We start from the raw sequence: 22,568 nt of genomic DNA on the forward strand, positions 1-22,568 counted from the left end.
GTGGGATTCTAGAGTGATTGTATAATCTCTACAGTATTCATTTTTCATCCATCTTGTTTTGTCCAGATGTATTTCCAATCCAATATTTTGGTAGTTTTGACTTTTATCATTCAGCATTGATTCTAAGAGTTCAGGGGAGTTAAATATTAATACCACATTGTTGGCAAATAATAGAATATTTAGCATTTCACTCCAATTGTTTCCAATCAATGTTTATTCCACCTTTCATGTCAGTTTTTCGAATCATTCTGTCCAGAGTAGGTGATAAGACATCACCTGATGTACTCCTCTACTTAAGTTAATCTTAATTAGATAATTGAAAAGAAGTTATATTTGTTGTGCCTTCCTTATAAATATCTTTTATGAGCAGGATATATGCTATTTCTACTCCTTGTTTTATTAAAGCTTGGGATACTGCCGAATGCCTTTTTAAAATCTATAAAAAGAAAACAAAGTGGCATCTGGTATTCAATGCATCTTTCTGTTGAATAATAGTTTGAATGTGGTCTATTGTCGAAAAGCCTTTTTTAAAACCGGCCTGTTCTTTGCAGCTATTTTCATTGATGGAGGTTTGTATTCTGTTTAGAATGACTATGGCGAATATTTTATATGTATGTCATAATAGACAGATGGGTCTGTAATTACCGATGTCTTCTTTATTACCTTTTTTTTTATGCAGAATTATGGTCTTTGATGTTTTCCATTCAGCAGATGCTTTCCTTAATTGTATATATCGAGTACCTAAATGATATAACTTCCTTATATTCATTCCAAAAATGTAACCCAAATCTGTTTTGATTGTGTTTTAATTTTCCACTGTAACATGAGAAGCTGGTAACTGAGAAAACATATTTTGTATGTTTTCTTATATAATGATTTAGTGTTTATATAAGAATTTGTTTAGTATGTGTGTAGTTCCTACTAATGGGATGGCCCATGAAAAGTTGTGGATTGGACATTAGATCAGAGGGAATGGTAGGTTTTCCATCCTTAAAAGGCTAAATAGAGGTCTCCTCCCAGTTATCTAGGTTTGACCCTTAAGCAATCCTCTAAGCATTTGATATTTGTAATTTTGGATGTCATATGATAGAATGTCAAAGCAGATGCTGTGGTGGACTTTGGAAAAAAAGAATATCCAAAAGTCATATATAATACACAGTGTGCTCATTAAGTAATGAGATTGATTTTTTTACAGGACAGTCCTTTGAATAAAAGTAACAAATGTGTTTATAGTTTTTGACTGTAGAATGTGTTGTAATCGCAGGTGCTACTTTTGAGCCAGGTGACACAGCAGTTTTCGTGTGGCAGCCATTGAAGTAAGCGTATAGAGTAGAGCGTATCAGAAGTTGTGCCATGGAGCAAAGAGCTGTGATAAAATTTTACTGTAAATTAGGAAAAACTGCTACAGAAGCATACCAAGACCTAAAAAAAGTTTACGGCAGTGACTGTCTGAGCCATGCACAAGTGTTCCGCTAGTTTTCAGCGTTTAAAGATGAGAGGGAGTCCCTGGAAGATGAACCATGCTACAGAGAGCCAGTTTCTGCATGGACGAATGAAAATATGGTGAAAGCTAGGGAAATCGTTGCCCATGACAGGCAAATAACTGCTAGGCTACTTGCTGTAAGTAAGGAAATGGTCAGATTAATCTTAGAAAGAGATTTGCACAAGAGGAAGATTTGTCCAAAGTTTGTGCCACACACATTGACACAAACAGAGAGAGAGAGAGAGCACTGGGTTGCATGTTGTCAAAATTTCATCCTTGCAGTTGATCAAGATCATGATGTGTTACACAGAATTGTCACCAGTGATGAAAGTTGTTTTCAGTTGGATCTGAAAACGAAATGCTAGAGCATGGAATGATGTGGAACATCTTCTCCCCAGCAGAAGAAAGTCTGGTTGCAAAAATCACGTGTCAAAACAATGGTCATTTTTTTCCCCCTGATGCTGCTGCAATTATCTACCATGAATCTGTTCCTGAGGGCACCACAGTGAATGGTCAGTATTATTTAGCAGTAATGTAATGTCTGTAAGCCTGCATGCAGCATGTCAGGAAAGAACTGTTCCACAACAACAACAATTGGTTCCTATTGCATGACGATGTCCCCATGCACAGTGCTCTGCCTGTGAAGAAGTTTCTGACTTTGAAGGCCCCTATTCACCAGATTTGGCTCACACAGACTTTTTCCTCTTCCCAAAGATGATGTGTGCCTTGAAAGGGGATCATTTCAGTGACATTGAGGACATCCACTGAGGTATGACCCAGACACTGAAGAAGGTTCATGTTCAGGACTTCCACCATGCCTTCGAACACCAGTAAACAAAGCTAAACTTTGTGTGGAGTTGGAGGGAGATTATTTTGAATCTGTCTAATTGTCAATTCCGAATATATTTCTTTGTTTTGATATAAATAATTGTTGGCTCATTACTTAATGGGCACATTGTGTATTAGTATTATACAGGATACATATAAAGTCACAACTTAGTGAGAAGTGTCATATTGAGATTTTCAGATATTGGTTTCCATCAAGATTCTGCCTTAAACTTTCTGCTTTTTCACTTTAGTACTAAATGTGGAATATGTAACAAATCTCCCCCCCTCAGATTCTGTTGTGTTGGTTTAGGAAATTAGAGAATGCAAGGGACAATGTATTGAGTATTGAAACTGTGGAGGGACAAGCTTTGTAGCAAAGGGTTATAGGAAAGATCAATAATGAAATGGGAAGAGGGGGGTGAGAGAGAGAGAGTGTAATTTAATAACAATGTTGGTCGGTAAAGGATCCAAATTGCCAAATCTAAACAGTTTGGGAAAAACTGATAGGAAAAGAAAATTACACATTGAATATGAAAAATTTCATCCATTTCTTGTCTGTCCAAGACAGACAAGAAATGCAACCAGGTTGCCACTTCTCTTTGGCATCCTCTAAGAGCAAGTATATTATGTCTATAGATGTGTGTGTGTGTGTGTGTGTGTGTGTGTGTGTGTGTGTGTGTGTGTGTGTGTGTGTGTGTGTGTGTGTGTGTGTTCATGAGGCCAGTTTGCCTATTTTGAAGAATGAAAAACTCAATTTTCTGGGAGAAAAACCTTCCACTTCCATATGAGCCCAGCTACCTCACCTTTAATTCAAAAACCCTGATATAGGTTCTTCATGTCATAGACAGAATTCAAACCAGTCTTTCCAACCAAAGAGCTTTGTTGACACCAACTGAGCTACAGAAACTTTATCAAAAATTATAAATTTCAAATACTCTAACATGCACTCCTGTTAAAAACTGAAATGTGAAATGAAAAGTGGTTTCATTTTTGTATGATGGTATTTTTTGATTAATATTCTCTTATATTTAGGATGGAGCTGAAATCAAGCTAGAGAAGGCAAAAATTACCCTAAATGATTGTTTAGCATGTAGTGGATGTATAACATCAGCAGAAAGTGTGTTAATAACAAAACAAAGTCAAGATGAATTGTATCGTGTGCTACAAGATGTAAGTTATCAATTTCTCTCTTTGCATTGCATGTACATTTCAAAATTTTAAATTTATATGTTCTATTCGTTTTGTTTTGTTTTCTTTTTTTTTGTGTAGCAGTTACAATAACGGTGTTTAATTTTTTTTTTTTTTTTTATATAATTTTTAGTACAAAGTAAAGAAACTGCATCAGAAATACCCCAAGATAATCATTTATGTATTTTTTAGAATTGTTGTGTATACTATTTCCTGTTTCCATGGAGCTGAATAGAAAAGAAGTGAAGATTGGTACCATCAGTAAGAAACATCAATGGAAAAGAAATTTAACTAGCAGAGGAATTAGAGAGGTACTGTGTTAAACATAATTGGTGTTAGTAAGAGGACCAAACTAGGTGAGTTCCATCTAAATAGCATGTATACTATGGATCAGGAAGCAACTACACTAATCAACACTAAACATGAAAATAAACATTTTGAATGGAAGGCAATTTTGAGAGAGAGAGATTGACAAATTTCAAAGTGGAAAAATGGATACTTCTTTCTGCTAGTTGCAGTCCTACAAAAAGATTCCAGCAAGAAATTTCTTGTCATTAGAGAGTGCATTGATCAATCTCAGCCATGAAAATTTGGAAAAATTTAGAGAAAATTACAAATTCTGTAGACCAGGACATGGACTAATCATTAATGCACATCATCCCACCAAAATATTCGTGAATCCACATGGAAATAACATGCAAAACAAGAAAAGGCTTATAGGAAATTATCACCACCTAGTGTTAGGTGCCATAAAAATGAGTATCTCATCATCATCAACTTCCTGATATATACCCCAAAGGGGGTGTTCAGGTTACTATGACAGCACTGCATGATTAAGTTCACATTATTATTAATCTCCAATCCACAATTTTCTTCCAAATTACTCTGTTACTTATAAGCACTCATATATTGTCATATCGAACATTTTGTTCTTCTAAGGCAGTTCTAACTGAATCAATCCACCTAGACCTTGGTCTTCTTCTGGGTGTTTTGCTAACCTTTACTTAGATTAGCTCTGCTAACACATTCTTGAATGCTAATAATGTCAAGTTCCTTTCTAACATCTTCATTTTTAATATGATTCTGCCATTGATGCCATCAATTCACCCCCCTAATTTTTCTCAGAACCCTCATATCTGTGGTCTCTAGTCTTTGATCAAGTGCTGTTTCTAACTCAGCTCTCAGATCCATAACTTAAACTGGTTTGAACATGGTCTTATATACTGCTAGTTTGGTGTTTTGGCTAATTTCTTCCTTATTCCATATAAATTTATTCAGCTGGTTACCCACCATACCAGCTTTGCTTATTTTGTTGTCTATTTCCAGATTTAATCCCCTGTCTTCACTAAAAACTGTGTCTAAATAGCTGAAGTTTTCTATTTCATCATCATCATCATCAAATTCCTGACATTTACCTTCAAGGGGTATATAGGATATGATAGTACTACATGAAAAATTTACATCATTACTAACTTCCTATCTACAATTTTCCTCCAATCTATTACCTGTCAAGGCTCCAACATTGTCAGATCTTATATTTCTATCGTCTAAAGCACTTTTTACCATATCAGTCCACCTATATCTTGTCCTCTGGGTCTTTTTCTTGCCAAACTGGCAGAGAACACTTGTTTTGCTAATCTTTCCTCTCCCATTCTTTTTAAGTAACCTTATCACCTGAGATCATCTCTGCTAACACGTTCCTGGATGCTAAAAATCTCAAGTTCTTTCCTAATATCCTCATTTTTAATATGATATTGCCATTGATGCCATCTGTTCACGCCCCTAATCTTTCTCAGGACTCTCATATCTGCAGTCTCTAGTCTTTTCTATGTTCCTGCTTATTTTCATAGTTTTGGTTGTTGTTGTTTTTTTATTGCTGATTTTCATGCCAAATTTGTTACAGCTGTTATTCAGTTTAGTTAGAGAACTCTGGAGACTTGCACTAGATATGTTTAGGACAACATCTAGTATACTGCATAAAGAAAAGAACTAATTTTGACATCTCCAATTCTAATATAATAAATTTAGTTTAATCCTTTATCCAAGTGTGAGCAAACAAAGTTTGCGCCTGAAAGTATCTTCAGGACTGGGTTAAGGTGGTACACACCAGGGCAACTCGTTGCAAAGGTGGAGCAAGCTACCAACACTCCTATCCTAGTATCTCCTATAATGCAAAACACATCTCCTTGCGGATATGTCTATTGTTATGCATTAAGGGAAGGGCCACTACCCAGACCGGTTTCGACCTTTATTGAGGTCTCTTCAGTGGGAGCCAGGCCCAAGTCGAGATATCAGGCAGAAGCATTTGCAGGTCATCTCCACCTATAGGAATTGCCAATTGGTGTGCCACCCTTTTTTAATAAATTACTCTGGATTTAGAGAAAGATGTTGAAAGTTTATTTTCCACTTGGTTAGAGTATAATAAATTTAGTTTAATCCTTTATCCAAGTGTGAGCAAACAAAGTTTGCGCCTGAAAGTATCTTCAGGACTGGGTTAAGGTGGTACACACCTTAACCCATTTGCAGGAGATGACCTGCAAATGCTTCTGCCTGATATCTCGACTTGGGCCTGGCTCCCACTGAAGAGACCTCAATAAAGGTCGAAACCGGTCTGGGTAGTGGCCCTTCCCTTAATGCATAACAATAGACATATCTGCAAGGAGATGTGTTTTGCATTATAGGAGATACTAGGATAGGAGTGTTGGTAGCTTGCTCCACCTTTGCAACGAGTTGCCCTGGTGTGTACCACCTTAACCCAGTCCTGAAGATACTTTCAGGCGCAAACTTTGTTTGCTCACACTTGGATAAAGGATTAAACTAAATTTATTATACTCTAACCAAGTGGAAAATAAACTTTCTCCAATTCTAATATCAAGCCTAATGCTACTTTCTTTCATAATGCGATCCATATAAATGATGAGTAAGAATGGAGATGATGTGCATACTTGTCTTACCCCTGATTTTACATCAAATCATCTTCCTGTATTTCCTTCAATCCTAACTGCTGGATGTTTGGATGTATGACTTGATAGATAATTGCTTAGATAACTCTTTGGATAACTGCTGACTTAAATATAGACTATGGATTGCTCTGTATAATATTCTATTGACCCCAAATAATTGTAGTACTTTAAAAAACTTTTCTCTGGGCACCTTGTCGAACCTTTTCAAGATCCACAAAACTTAAGTACAGATCCTTGCCATATTCCTGGGATATCTCAACTATTTGTCATAAAATGAAAATCTTATCTTGACAACCTCTATTTGGCCTGAACCCAGTTCGTTCTTCTCCAAGGTTCTGTTAATAAATCTTTCTCAACCTCTTTTCAAGTATGCTTTCATAAGTCATACCTGGAACACTTTGTAGAGAAATTACTCCGTAATTCTCACATTCAATCTTATTCCCTTTTCTTTTATAGATGGGTACTATGAGAGATTTTCTCCAATCATTAGGAATTTGACTTTCTGTCCAGGTCCTCTGAATTATGCATTGTAGCCACTGCAAAACTTTTATACCTCCATACTTAGCATTTCTGGTCGAATATCATCTACTCCAGCTGCCTTTCCACACTGCAAGTTTTTGATGGCTTTTTCTACCTCAAGTATTGATATATACTCCTCTTTACATTCCTCTTGAAAATTTTCTGGTTCAGTTCTGTTACTTTTTGGTTCATTTAACAGTCTTTCAAAGTAATTACTCCAGTCATCTAGAATATCCTTATCTTCAGTTTTCATGTGGGGTGCTTAAGGGTCAAAGCTGTATAACTAAGAGGAGACCTCCACATAGCCTTTAAAGGAATGTGGAGAACTGACCAGTGCTTCTGACCTAATGTCAAATCCTTACTTTCTCGTGGTACACGCCGTTGGGTATCTACCCGGATACTGAACGAACGAGGATGGGCTGGCAATTTTGGATTTAGCTGACCAAATTGTATTCTATTGGTTAAACCAAAATAAAAAATGATGGTACAACATGACAAACAAAATTTCATGCCGGCTGGGGCGTCGCCCGGTTAAACAAGGACCCAGTTGTTTTTGCAGGGAATCAGGGCGAACAGTGAAAAGTCAGCTATTGGAACAAATCTGAAAACACACCCCAACTCAACATCACCAGAGTTAAAGATCGGTACTATCAACATAAGAAGCCTGAATGGCAAAGAAATGGAGCTAGCTGAGGAATTAGATAAGTACCAGATCGACATAATAGGGGTGACTGAAACAAAAAAGACAAAAACTGGTGAGATCTTTCTGAGCAATAAATACAAAATGTTATATTCAGGCAATGACAATCAAGGAAAAGAAGGAGTAGCCATAGTATTCAACACAAAATACGAGGCTAATCTTCTTGAATGGTAGGCAGTCTCAAGTAGAGTAATGTGGGCAAATATCAGAATGGGGAACTGGACAATGAGACTTATTTGTGCCTATGGTCCCACAGAAGGTTCTAAGGTAAGGTAGAAGTGGAGAAATTTTTTGATGGACTTTAGGACTGGGGTAAGGTTGTACAACACTGGTCAACTCGTTACAAAGGTGAAGCAAGCTAACATCACTCCTATCTCAGTATCTCCCATAATGCAAAACACATCTCCTTGCAGATATGTATAATGTTATGCAATAAGGGAAGGGCCACTACCCAGACTAGTTTTGACCTTTATTGAGATCTCTTCAGTGGGAGCCAGGCCCAAGTGGAGATATCAGGCAGAAGCATTATTGAAGAGACCTCAATAAAGGTCGAAACTAGTCTAGTGGCCCTTTCCTTAATGCATAACATTATACATATCCGCAAGGAGATGTGTTTTGCATTATGGGAGATACTGAGATAGGAATGATGTAAGCTTGCTCAACCTTTGCAACGAGTTGCCCGGTGTTGTACCACCTTACCCCAGTCCTGAAGATACTTTCAGACGCAAACTTTGTTTGCTCACACTTGGATAAAGGATTAAACTAAATTTATTATAGTCTAACCAAGTGAAAAATAAACTTTCAATATCTTTCTCTAAATTCAGAGTAATTTAATAAAAAAGTGGCACACCATTTGGCAACTCTTATAGGTAGAGATGACCTTGCTAATGCTTCTGCCTGTTATCTCCACTTGGGCCTGGCTCCCACTGAAGAGACCTCAATAAAGGTCGAAACTAGTCTGGGTAGTGGCCCTTCCCTTAATGCATAACATTATACATATCTGCAAGGAGATGTGTTTTGCATTATGGGAGATACTGAGATAAGAGTGATGTTAGCTCTCTACCATTGCAGCAAGTTGCCCGGTGCTGTACCACACTTTTTTCTGTTTGCTCACACCTGGATAAAGGATTAAACTAAATTGATTATAGTCTAACCAAGTGAACAATAAACTTTCAAAATATTAGTTAGAGAATCTTGCAGTCTTGTAGCACATTTCTTATTAAAATTCCTTTGATTAGAGATAGTTGATGGAAGTTTTTTCACTTGGCTATGCTACCAATTATATATTCAGTTTAATCATTTATCCAAGTTTGAAAACACTTCAGGACTGGGGCAACTCTTATGCTGGCATAGACAATATACTGGCCTTGTGATGCATTTTCATTGGTAGGAACTGGGTTCAAATTCGTCTATAAGATGAACTTTTCAACTCAAGGTAAATTAGTCTTTCTCATTTGGAAGTGTCAGGTTTTCACTCATAGAACCTTGGGTTTTTCATGCTACAAACCAGCAAACAGCCAAAAGAATACAAGCAATAAAAGCCTCGTATCTTCAGTTGCTGCAGGTCATAATTCCAAATAATAATAACAAGTGACCTCGTAGTCTTAGTTACTTCAACCGTAATCAAAAAGAACAAATAACATCATATTTGATTGCGTTTTAGGCAATATTCAGACATAGATGAAATGCATCTGGGCAAAATCTTAATAAATTTCGAAATTTATAGAATATTTCATTGCATTTTTCCATAATTCTTGAACGTATTATCAGTTTCTATTTTAGTTTAATAATTAAAAAAATAAAATATAAATAATTTTGTGTTTTTTAATTATTTATAAAGAATTGAATAATATTTGCTTACTACACCTTATACATTACAGTCACACCTTTTTTATATTGAAATATTTGTATTACTTATTATTCATTCCTACTGACAAGACCTCCATAAAGGTCAAAACTGGTCTGCGTAGTGACCCTTCCCTTAATGCATACATTATACAACCTTGCATTATGGGATACTAAGGCAAGTGATAAGAACTTATACCACCTTTGCCACGAGTTGCCCCAGTCCTGAAAATACTTCAGGCGGAAACTTCATTTGCTTACACTTGGATGAAGGATTAAACTGAATATATAATTGGTAGCAATGCTAAGTGAAAAACTTCCATCAACTATCTCTAGTGACATGATTCTTTTTTATACAGAACCAATTTGTAACCTAATATCTAATCCTCACCTTCTCATCTGCACCCCACTAACTGAATGAATGAATACGAAATGACAGTTTTGGATTTAGCCAACTGAATTGTATTGTTATTGGCTTAAACCAAAATGCAAAATGATAATACAGTATGATCAAATTTCATGCTGGCTGAGGATCACTCAGTTATAACACATTCAGGGACACTGACTTTAAAACATTAAACTGGTATTTGCATATATGCCACTGACATGTCTAAGCATTGCAAGACTCGCATGTTTCTATGCTGTATAACTCAGTTTGGCCCAGGCAGTCAAATCATGTGGATGTATGGGCACTGTGGCAAGGTCATTCTGAATGAGCTTGGGAACATTCTGCCATTATTGAGTGGCAGCGAGCATGTTAGATACTATTTTTGCCAGAAAAACAGAGTGAACAGTGAAAAGTCAGTTATTACTGAAACAAACTTCGCCATCAGCAGGATTCAAAATTGACATCATCAACAGAAAAGAAGTGGAACTAGCAGAGAAACCAGAGAACCACCATGTCGATATAACTGGTGTTACCGAAACAAAGAAGAGAAAAACATACAAGATTCTTCTAAACATTATATAGCTATATTATTCAATACTCTAAACATTAGGATAAGCTTCTTCGATGGTAATCAATCAATCAGAATGATGTGAGTAAAAACCAAAATGAGGAATTGGAGAATGAGACTTGTTCTTTGCTATGGTCCTACAGAAGGTTCTACTAAGCAAGAAGTGGAGGAATATTTTGATTCATTATAGAGAAGGCAGCTTATATATAGAAAAACTTGATCCTTTTTGGAGACATTAACAGCAGTGTAGGAAATGAATACCAGATATATAGAAGTGTTTAGGGAAATTTTGGAGTAAAAAGCAAAGGCTAATAATAATTAGAAGTACATTATACTTCACAATTGGTTATATTCTTCTTTAATACTATACAGGTAACCCTCGCATAACATGGTACTTATAGAACACGGTTTCATTATAACACAGTACAAATTGTAGTAACCATTTATCTTTTCATATATTTTTTATCATGCAACTTAAAAATCAAATTTTATCTTCATTAAATTTGTGTCTGCCGTATCGCGCATGTAATTATAAGTAATGAATTTATATTAGGTGAAATATCCTTTAGCACACGTGCACATCAATTGTTTACCATATGAAGTGTTTATTGTTGAAAATTGTCTTCGTTTTCTGCCAGGAAAACGCATTAAAATTCATGTATGTTAATCTCAAGCTGAGCACTTTATTTTCTGATGAGTTACATACAATATATAATGTTTTTTTTTTTTTTTAAGTAAAAAAAATATTTTTATAGTAATGGCCATTTAGAGGGCTTTTGCGATGGTCAAAAACGAAATTAGGGAATTAGTTGATGGGGAAATAGATTTAAATGAGAAGGAACTGGTACATTTAATAGATGACGTCGAACTAAATGGCATGGAAAGTTCTGCCGAAGATTCTGATTGTGATGAATCTGTTAAAGAATTAGTTTAAAGAAATTAGCAGAAGGATTGGACTTGGCAAGAAAGTTAGGAAGTTATTTTACAGATAATGATCCCTCAATATTTGTTGGATATTTGTTTAGCTCCATATTATGAGCTTCATAAAAAAATGGCAGCATAATGATAAGCAAGATCTTATTACTGACTTGATAACTAAACCAGCTAAAGTATGCAATGAGAATTATACAAATGATGGCCAAGAGATTTCAAGTGATGACAATGTCTGGCTACTCATAAATAAAGAACATCTACATTCTTTTAGTTTTGAAGACAATGATGACAATTAAAATATGCCCTTTATTTTATTTTGCCAAAAATATTTATGTGTAATGAGTTTATGTACAATTCATAATTTTTATAAGTGTATACCATGTATTTGTTTCATAGTTTGTTTTCTTAACTTACATGAATTACCTGAAGTAAATAAAAATATATTTTTGTTGGATATGTCATTGTTGTTTATATAATTTTTAAAAAAATTATATCGGAACATAATCCTAATTTTTCTATGTGATCTGAGTTGCATAACGCGATTTATATAACACGGCATTTTTATGGAACCTAACATCTGCACTATATGAGGGTTATCTGTACTGAAATGTATAGTATTAAACAAAGTTTGCACATACTGTACTTTCATGGCTGAGCTACTTCTATACAGAAGCGGTTGCCTTGGTATACCATAATGCAAACCACATATCCTTTTAACAGTGTACGTTGTTGTGCATTATGGAAAGGGTCACTACCCAGACCAGTTTTGACTTTTAAAGCAGAACTGATATGTTTATCATATAAAAATAGCAGAAAACTGTATCATCTTATTATTAAAAGAGTCTAGATCAGAGATAGTTTAGAAAGTTTTTTCTTCATTACAAAGTAAATTATACTTGACAAGAAATTATATTCTAGTTTAATCCTTTACTTGTGGGTAGCCTATTCATTAAGATACTTCTTGCACATTCTTTGTTTGCTCACACTATCCAGCAGTTTTGACTTCACATCAATTGCCTTGTCTTGGGTCCAGCACCCACTGAAGAGACACTGTCATTGATTATGTTATTGTTGATAGTGATATGTTAGCACTGGTTCATGACCCAAGAGTATATTGAGCATTTGAAATTGGAAGTGATCACCATTTAATTTTGAGCTGGATAAAATTGAATATCATATTGAAAGGAAGATTGTGTAAGAGAGAGAGTTTTAAATGAAATTAAAGTTGAGCAGTTTTCAGAGAACTGTAAACTCAACTACACAAACATCATTCAGAAAAAAAGTGAAAGAGTTTGAAAACAAAAACCAAACCATGGTGGCAAACCCTGGAGAGTATGTTGATTGCTTTAGCCAAAGAAGTATACTTGGTGAGATTATCTGCAAGGATAGAAAAATCAGAACCCCCATGATCGACTTGGAGCTTAAAGAGGCTGTCAAGGAAAAGAAAAGCCGTATTGAAAGTTCCAAGCAAGTCAACTTGTGCTCTGAGATATTAAGAGGAAATTATAAGAAAGTGAAGCAATGCATAAAACTAGCTAAACAAAAGTCATGGGAAGACTTTGGTAAAAACACAGAAAGTATCAGTTAGTATCAGTTTGGTAAAAACACAGAAAGTATCAGTTAGGTGGCAAAATATTCTGGAAGCTACTGAAAAAGCTTAGAAATAGAGGAAAGAATCCTGTAAAAGGAATCAGAGATGATAAGGGTGACACAAAAGCTGAAGATAAAGATATTCTGGATATTTGGAGTAATTACATTGAAAGCTTGCTAAATAAAACAAGCGGTAACAGTATGGTAGTAGAAAACACTCAACACGAATGCAATCAGGAATGAAAAAAAGCTTTCAAAAATCTGAAATGTGCAAATGGTCATTTCAGATTTTTGAAAGCTTTGCTCAAATATGAAGTTATAAAAGCTTTACAGTGGTTACATTGCATAATTCAGAAAGCCTGGTTAGAAGGTTGGATTCAGATGATTGGAGTAAATATCAGAAATAAAGAAATAAAACTGGTTGTGAGCATTATAGAGGAATTTCCTACTGAGTGTTCCTAGTAAGATTTATGCAAGTTATACTGAAAAATTGCTAAGAAAAATTATAAAAGGAGAGCTTGAAGAAGAAGAATTGGATGTAGGCCAAATAGAGGTGATCATGATCAGAAATCATGGGACTATAGCAAGGATTGATATTTAAGTTTTGTAGATCTGGATGTCATATGCCTGGAAAATGCATATGACATCCAGATGCCAAGAAATAAGCTGTTCAAAACGCTACAGGTATATGGTGTAAATGAGATGTTATGTCAAGCAATACAATCTATATTTAAGTTATAAGTCAACAGTTAGAATTGAAGAAGATACAAGTTTTTTTGGTGTTGCATCAAATGCTAGACAAAGGTGCACATTATCTCTACTATTATTCATCATCTATACGGATTACATGAAGGAAAGCAGTATTATACCTGATATCAAAATTGGAAAGAGTAATCTCAGCTGTTTACTTTCTGCTGATGATGTTATACTCCTAAATAAATCTAGGTGAAGTATGCAGGATTTCATGACTAAATTCAATAACTGCTGTAATAAATTTGGAATGCAAATCAGCAATAAAAAGAATGAAAACAGGTAGAAACATTGAAAACATCAGCTGCATCCTGAATGGAGAACCTATAGAACAAGTAAAACATTTCAACTATTTAGACACAATTTTTAGTGAAGATGCAAATTAAATAATTTGGAAATGGGTGTCATTAAATATGGAAATGAAACCTGGTATGGTAGGAGCAACTGAAGAAATTTATATGGAATAAAAGCAAAATAATAAATTAGATGTATACAAGTCAGTGTTTAAACCACTTTTAACTCATGGATCTGAGAGCTGGAAAGGTTAGAAATAAACTACTTCATCATAGACCATCATAGACTAGAGACCACAGATATGAGAATTCTGAGAAAGATGAGGACAGTGAACAGATTGCATCAATGGCTATGTCATGTTAAAGATGAAGATATCAGGAAACAACTTGACATTGTTAGCATTCAAGAATATATTAGCAGAGCCTGTCTCAGATGGTATTGTCACTTATACAGAATGTGAGAGAAAAGGTTGCCAAAAGAAGTGTTCTTTGCCAGGACGGCAGTAAAGAGAACCAGAGAAAGATGACAATATCTAGGTGGATTGATGCAGTAAAAAGTGCCTTAAAGGCAGAAATATGAGATCAGATATTGGAGTCTTGACTGTCTTGAATATGGAAACAAACATCAGAATTAGCAAAGCTAGTATAGTATGGTCTTAACTGAATGAATTTATATGGAATAAGAGAGAAATTAGTCCAAACCTATTTTAATTTCTGGACTAAGAACTGGGTTAGAACTAAAACAGTTGATCAAATACCAAACCAGTATGAGAATATTTTCTTTACTTTTAAAGACATTTCCGCTGTTTAGCAGTTGCCTTGTAAATCCCTTCTCCACTGCAAACGATCATACCAGGAGACTTCTTGCAACTCTCTGGCTCACATTATCTTCACAACTCCTCCTCCTTCTCTCCATGTAAGTCAAGGCCATACTCTCTTCTGTCTTCCTGGTGATGATCAATTCATCCCTCTTGTAGGCTATCTTGTGTGACATCTGTTAAATATTCCAAGAAGTATCACATTTTCTTCAAATTCAATCTCTCCATAATGGTCTCATTCTGAACTCTTTGAAGGTAAGATATACATGTACTTTGTGGTAAGCCATCCCATCCATCTTCACAGCTCTTATACAGCTCTTCTGCATTTAGTGTCTAGTCTTATCCCCATACATCAGAACATACTGTACTATTATTTGGCATATTAATTTGGTTTCCTTTAGAATATCTCAACTCCATGGCATATGATTCAGTTGCTTAATAGCTTGGTTGACACAATCGTCTACATCTTTCTTATATGTTCCCAGCATATGATTAATAGATTCTAATCATCATCATCATCAAAATCCTGATATGTACTCACAGGGGAGTGTACAGGATATTATGATAGTATAATATAGTATATTAATTACAAATTAATTTATTTTTAATGGTATTGAGGAGAAAGCAGAATAATTTTGTTCTCTGAAGAAACAGAATTTCTTCAGAGAACAAAAACAGTTTGTCACAGTAAGTGAAACAACAACAATTGATATAGCAATGGACTAGTTTAAACAATTGCAACGGACAGCACAAAGACTAAAATCCTAATTAGGTGCCATCTATGTTGGGGGGGGGACAAAGAGAAAGCAGGTATTAATTAGGTCTTAAGATGACTGTCTCACAAATTTTTGGTAAGTTTATACAGCATACTTGTTGAGGTTTGAGTATGTTTCATACTCCTATATATGGAGTAAAACATTATATATTTTACTTCTATATATGGAGTAAAACAGTAAATCATAACTGCCTAAAATTAACTTTTATTAATTAGTTAAATTAATTAATTAGCTAGCGTAAAATAAAAATTTTATAAAGATTCATTCATTAGTGTATAGGCTAGGCTATCATGAAGCAATCATATCGATTGAACTAGCCTACTTATCAGAAACCAATATGATTGGTTTCTGATAAGTCATGTTGATATCAATCATATTGATAATTCTTCATTATCAATGCATGAATCGTTATACCTGTAAATAAATATGATTTTTTTTTTTCACATGATCTTTTCATTTTTGATGTCTGATGTTAGTAATATGTATAATGTCTACAGTATTTTGTATCTATGTATCTATCTACTGACAGATATACGATTCATCTTGTAAACAAACAATGTAAACTTACGGTATCAATAAATACAGTGCAGTACTGTAAATGATTTTCTTTAATAACATTTTCTTTTCTTTAGCTTACTTTATTTTAAGAATATAGTATATAATACATATACACCATACAGAATATGTATTAATCAACTGTTTATGTTATCGATACCGTGTTTACATTGTTTGTTTACAAGATGAATTACAGTCAACAGTAGGCTATTAGTAGTTAAGTTTTTGGGGAGTCAAAAGTTATATGTGGATTTTTGAACAATGCAGGGGATCAGCGTCCCTAACCTCTGCGTTATTCAGGAGTCAACTGTAAAGAAAGGATTACATATTTTCTGTATAGCTAAACTTTTTTAGAGTTTATCTCATTCCATGCTATACCTCTAAAAATGTACAGTTCCATTTTTTTTTGTCACCCACCAAAGTTTAATTGCAAACTTATGTGTTTGTACTATGGGTGGACTAAGGATGGATTTTTTTTCCCTTCCATTTTTATCAGTTTTATATATCTTTTTGTATTTCTTATTTATTTTTTTACATAGTCCAGAAACTCTGCTCTAGAAACCAACCAAACATGGAACTTTTTCAAGCCACTTCAGACCTCTAATAAACGGGATGGTGGTCTCACACTGGACATTGAAATTCATCTTCCGCCTAAAGATAATCACAAACATCCAGGCCAGAAGCGGGGATTCAAACGCACCCTTTTAGTTGAAGAGTAGGTTCGCTAGCCAACCAGGCTCGCACAATATCTTCTGTGTGAAAAAATTCTTGATAAGTAAATGAACTATAATAGCTAACATATTTACTAGCAGCTTAACCTGATTATTAATGCTGACATAAAAGACATAATCAACAGACTAAATATTTAAATTATATAAAGGTAAAAATATAAAGTATTTAATATAAAATACTTATATATAATTTTCATTGTTTTTCAATGTTAACCTAATCATGAAGTATTTCACATGCTCAGAGAGTATATATTCTTGTGGTCAGCTATAATCTCTTGTCAAGTAATATATACTTTCCAACCTGAAAAAAACTTACTCCAGATTAAAAAGAGTTTTGCCAACTTTAATCAACAAAATTGTCCAACTATTGACAACTATGTGGTTATCTTACAGAATAGGCATGAAAAAAATAGGCAAGTCATGGTGGTTTCTCTTTCTCCTCAAGCAAGGATCTCACTGGCAGAAAAGTATAACTTATCAGTTGAGGATGCTGCAAAAAAACTAACAGGATTCTTTAAAAAATTAGGTAATGTCAGAATTTTGATTTTTTTTAAAAACATGAAGGTGACTGTTTTGTATGCTTATAAAACACATTTAGTGCAGGCTGTGTTTCCTGTTTGCCAAGTTATTTATACTTTGTGTTTGACTCATATGCTTGTAATTTCTTTCTAAATACATTTCACTTGTCTTGCTTTAATGAAGATATTGAAAAGTATAAAGTTATGGCTAGACATACTATGCCTGAACTTTTCATATATAATTTTCAATCTTTTTCCTTTTTTTTTTTTTTCAATCTACACTGCATGTTAAAAAGAGAAACTGGTTTTTTAAATGATTCTTAATATGCATTTATGTACAAAGTCCACTGTGTGTGTGCCCCATTTTATGATTTTTATTCTATCTAGTAATTTCCTCTTATGTATGTTCTACTATTATCTATGCTCGAGATATCACCAAAATTTTTACTAATACTTAAGTTATTTCTCCCCTTAGTATCCCTCATATTTGTATTATGCTGTGCTTTTTGGGACATTTAGTTTAAGATATTATATACAAAAACAAGGAGAAAGAACTAAAATATGTCTGAAAGTGAAACTATGTTGCAGTCGTGACACTTTATCTCGTTTCTTAACACATTAATTTCCCACGTGATTAGGTTCGTATTTTTCAAGTGGTGCATTGGACAACAATTTCAGACAACTTTTTTATCATTTGTACAAAGGTTTATTAAAATCTTTAACATGGTAGAATTCAATTTTTGTTATTACTCAATTCAATGCTATACTAAATATTTACAAACTAACATTAGCTTATCACAAGTAATTAGGCTATGATCCTATAATGGGTATTACGATAATGCCGCCATAACAATTCAACACATAAATTCATTTGACATGGACATATAAGATTAATTCACACTATTTAACTATCCAAACTAAAGTAGCTTAACTAAACCTTTTACCGCACTAACACAAAAAATATTACATACAAAAAATATTACATTTAAACTTTCCTATACATTAACATAGACATGCAAAATTCTCAGGACACGTAATTACTTATATAATATTAACATTAGCAAACTTACTTTCATTATATTCTGTCATATACTAAAGTCCTAGTATTGTTTTTCTTGGTCACTTCAACAGTTCCGTATTAGAATAATGATACCTATTACAGACAAATTTTAGTTAACATTAGATATATTTTACAGTACCTTTCTTTCTTGAGTTTTCCATATGGGCCTTTACCTTTTTCTGATTGAACTATCTTGGTATGACCTCTCCGATAATCTGCTACTCCTACGTTCCTTTTGGAATTGAACTATGTTTACACGGTCTTAACTTTTCGTAATTCAGGACACACTTTGAATCATCTATATGACGGCTGTGCAACTCGCGACATGGATATCGATTTCTTTACAGCTTTCCCTTTCTCATAGTTATCACTGAAGTCGAAACACAAAGAATATGCTTTCTTTTCCTTGACTATTTGGCATTCTTCGCTTCTTACATAGGAAATCCGGAATCGAAATCCCGCTCACTTTTATTTCTGTGTTGTGACGACGGAGATATAACTCCAATCTCGCCACTCAGGAAAACCTCGTGAAACCTATACGAAGGAGCTCCTAAAGAACTCTCCAGGAACCGAACAAAAAAAAACCAAAAGCCTCGTGGGGGGGGGGGGTTTCTAGCCCTTTTATATCCTCTCTCCTAACGGCACCTTCTTTAACTTCTTTTCTCCGCCCCTCTCCTTGACTTGACTTTACCGACCAATTAGGGTGGCGTTTTTCTGCCAAACGTCCTTTGGTCGGCGAGCCCGTAACGATGTCTCAATCCGGGAATTGACCCTAAGCGATTGTCTGTTGTTTTTCTTGTGCTAGCCTCTAATTTAATTCCCTTCCAAAATTTCTCTATGAATTTACTTAATATTTTAATCTCTAGCCTCTCACATACTACCTTTTATGACTAATCCTTTTCTGTCTTATTTAGTTAAATTTTCTCATTTATATCATATTACAACATTAATATAGTCTTTTGTTTTGTTAGTTAGTTCAACAAACACCTTTATATTTTATATATTTTATCTAATCCTTTACTGTCTTATTTAGTTAAATTTTCTCTTTTATATCATATTACAACATTAATATATTCTTTCTTTTTGTTAGTCAGTTCAACAAACACCTTTATATATTTTATTGGATGCAAGAATATTTCTTTTTCTTTTAAATAATTTATCTATTAGCTTTTATGCAAGGTTTTTTTTTTTTATTTGCTCTTCATGTTACACCATGATAGCCGAGAATTCTACATTCTTAAGATATCAGAGTGTAACAATTGTGCGTTCAGCATCATCTGATGATACAAATGTCATACTAAAAAATACATCTACCTCTTTCTCTCCATGCCATTTTTTTTATATATCAGATTAGTTGAATTTCAGATTGAAAATCTGAAAATAAACCCCAACTCAACATCACCAGAGTTAAAGATCGGTACTATCAACATAAGAAGCCTGAATGGCAAAGAAATGGAGCTAGCTGAGGAATTAGATAAGTACCAGATCGACATAATAGGGGTGACTGAAACAAAAAAGACCAAAACTGGTGAGATCTTTCTGAGCAATAAATACAAAATGTTATATTCAGGCAATGACAATCAAGGAAAAGAAGGAGTAGCCATAGTATTCAACACAAAATACGAGGCTAATCTTCTTGAATGGCAGTCAGTCTCAAGTAGAGTAATGTGGGCAAATATGAGAATGGGGAACTGGACAATGAGACTTATTTGTGCCTATGGTCCCACAGAAGGATCTACTAAGGTAGAAGTGGAGGAATTTTTGATGCTTTAGAAAAAGCAACTGACACAATGAAAAATGAAAAGTTGGTCCTTGTTGGGGATCTAAATAGCAGAGTAGGAAATGATTGTGAGACATACAAAAATATTTTGGGAAAATTTGGAGAAAAGAGCAAAGCTAATAATAATGGCAAATATCTGTTGGATTTCTGCTCAGGACATGGACTGGTTATCACTAACACCATGTTCCAACATAAAAATGTGCACAAATTCACATGGAGAGAAGAGGCTAGGAATAAGAAAAGTCTCATTGACTATGTTATTGTTGATAGTGATGTTTTCTCCCTGGTGCAGGACACCAGAGTGTACAGAGGATTTGAAATTGGAAGTGATCACTATTTAGTCTTGAGCAGGATAAAATTGAATTTCATATTGAAAAGAATAACATGTAAGAAAGTTTTAAAGCGAATAAAAGTTGAGCAGCTCTCAGATGTGAGCTGTAGACTAAAATACAGAAATATTATTGAAAAGAAAATGAAAGAGTTTGAGAACAGGAATCAAACCTTGGAGATTCATTGGCAAACTCTGAAGAAAACATTGATTGATTCTGCCAGAGAGGCATGTGGTGAGGTTGTTTGTGAGGATAAAAAAATCAGAACTCCCTGGTGGACACAGGAGGTTAAAGAGGCAGTGAAGGAAAAGAAGAAAGCATACCAAAAGTTCCTGTCAAATAAGTCAGCTTGTGCTCTTAGAGAATATAGAGACAAATGCAAGAATGCTAAACACTGTGTAAAACTAGCTAAACAAAAGTCATGGGAGGACTTTGGCAAGAATATAGAAAATAAATATCAAGAAGGTGGCAAAATATTCTGGAGGTTGTTGAAGAAGCTTAAGAATGGAGGAAAGAGTGCTATAAAAGGAATTAGAGATGATAAAGGTGACATGAAAACGGGAGAAAAAGATATCCTTGAAGTATAGAGTAATTACTTTGAAAAACTGCTAAATGAAACAAGCAGTGATGACAGCACAGTGGTAAAAAACACTGACCAGACATGCAGTCAGGGATACATATCCATACTTGAAGTAGAAAAAGCCATCAAAGGCTTGAAATGTGGAAAGGCAGCAGGAGTAGATGATATTCGACCAGAAATGCTGAAGTATGGTGGTATAAGAGTCTTACAGTGGCTGCACTGCATAGTTCAGAAAGCCTGGACAGAGGGACGAATTCCCGATCATTGGAGTAGAGCTCTCATAGTACCCATATATATAAAAAAGGGAAATAAAACTGCATGTGAGAATTACAGAGGTATTTCCCTACTGAGTGTTCCTGGCAAGATCTATGCAAGTATACTTGAGAAACGGTTGAGAAGAATTGTGGAAGAAAAGCTTGGTGAAGAACAAGCTGGATTCAGGCCAAATAGAGGCTGTCAGATTCAGATCTTCAATTTACGACAAATAGTCGAGAAAGCATGGGAATATAACAAAGATCTGTATTTAAGTTTTGTCGATCTGGAAAAGCATATGACAAGGTGCCAAGAGAGAAGCTATTCAATACGCTGCAGTTATATGGTGTCAATGGGACATTATATCAAGCAATACTTAGTCTTTATTTGAGTTGTAAGTCAGCAGTTAGAATTGAAGGAAGTACAGGAAGATGGTTTAATGTTAAATCTGGTGTGAGACAAGGATGTACATTATCCCCTCTGTTATTCATTATCTATATGGATCGCATTATGAAGGCAAGTGGTATTAAACATGATATCAAAATTGGAGATGTTAATGTCAGCTCTTTGCTCTATGCGGATGATATTATACTTCTAAATAAATCCACTACAAGTCTGCAAGATTCTCTGACTAATTGAATAGCTCTTGTAATAGATATGGTAGGAAGGTCAGCAATAAAAAGACAAAGACAATGAAAATAGGCAGAATCATTGAAAATGTCAACTGTGTTGTGAATGGAGAACCTGTGGAACAAGTAAAACATTTCAGCTATTTAGGCACGATTTTTACTGAAGATGGTAAATTAAATATAGAAATAGACAACAGAATCAGCAAAGCTGGTATGGTGGGAAGTCAATTGAATAAATTCATATGGAATAAGAGAGAAATTAGTCGCAACACTAAATTAGCTGTATTCAAACCAGTTTTAACTTATGGATCTGAGAGCTGGGTCAGAAGTAAAACACTTGACCAAAGACTAGAGACTTCAGATATGAGAGTCCTAAGAAAGATTATAGGCGTGAACAGGTGGCATCAATGGCAGTATCATATTAAAAACGAGGATATTAGGAAAGAACTTGACATTGTCAGCATCCAGGAATGCGTTAGCAGAGCTAATCTC

General features: G+C 34.6%; 1 protein-coding gene across 1 annotated transcript in view; it reads left to right on the forward strand.

The window, feature by feature from the left end:
• Positions 1-22,568, forward strand: part of LOC150105116 (cytosolic Fe-S cluster assembly factor narfl) — a 98,445-nt gene that overhangs the window by 22,766 nt on the left and 53,111 nt on the right. The window contains exons 3-4 of the mRNA XM_090396162.1: positions 3,344-3,481; positions 17,322-17,454. Coding sequence (XP_090252288.1) covers positions 3,344-3,481; positions 17,322-17,454 — 271 coding nt within the window. The remainder of the gene's footprint in view (positions 1-3,343; positions 3,482-17,321; positions 17,455-22,568) is intronic.

Source organism: Typopeltis vanoorti, chromosome 7, assembly GCF_054136105.1.
Source record: "Typopeltis vanoorti isolate ZY-2024b chromosome 7, IOZ_Tvanoo_1.0, whole genome shotgun sequence".
NCBI classification, from domain to species: Eukaryota; Metazoa; Arthropoda; class Arachnida; order Uropygi; family Thelyphonidae; genus Typopeltis; species Typopeltis vanoorti.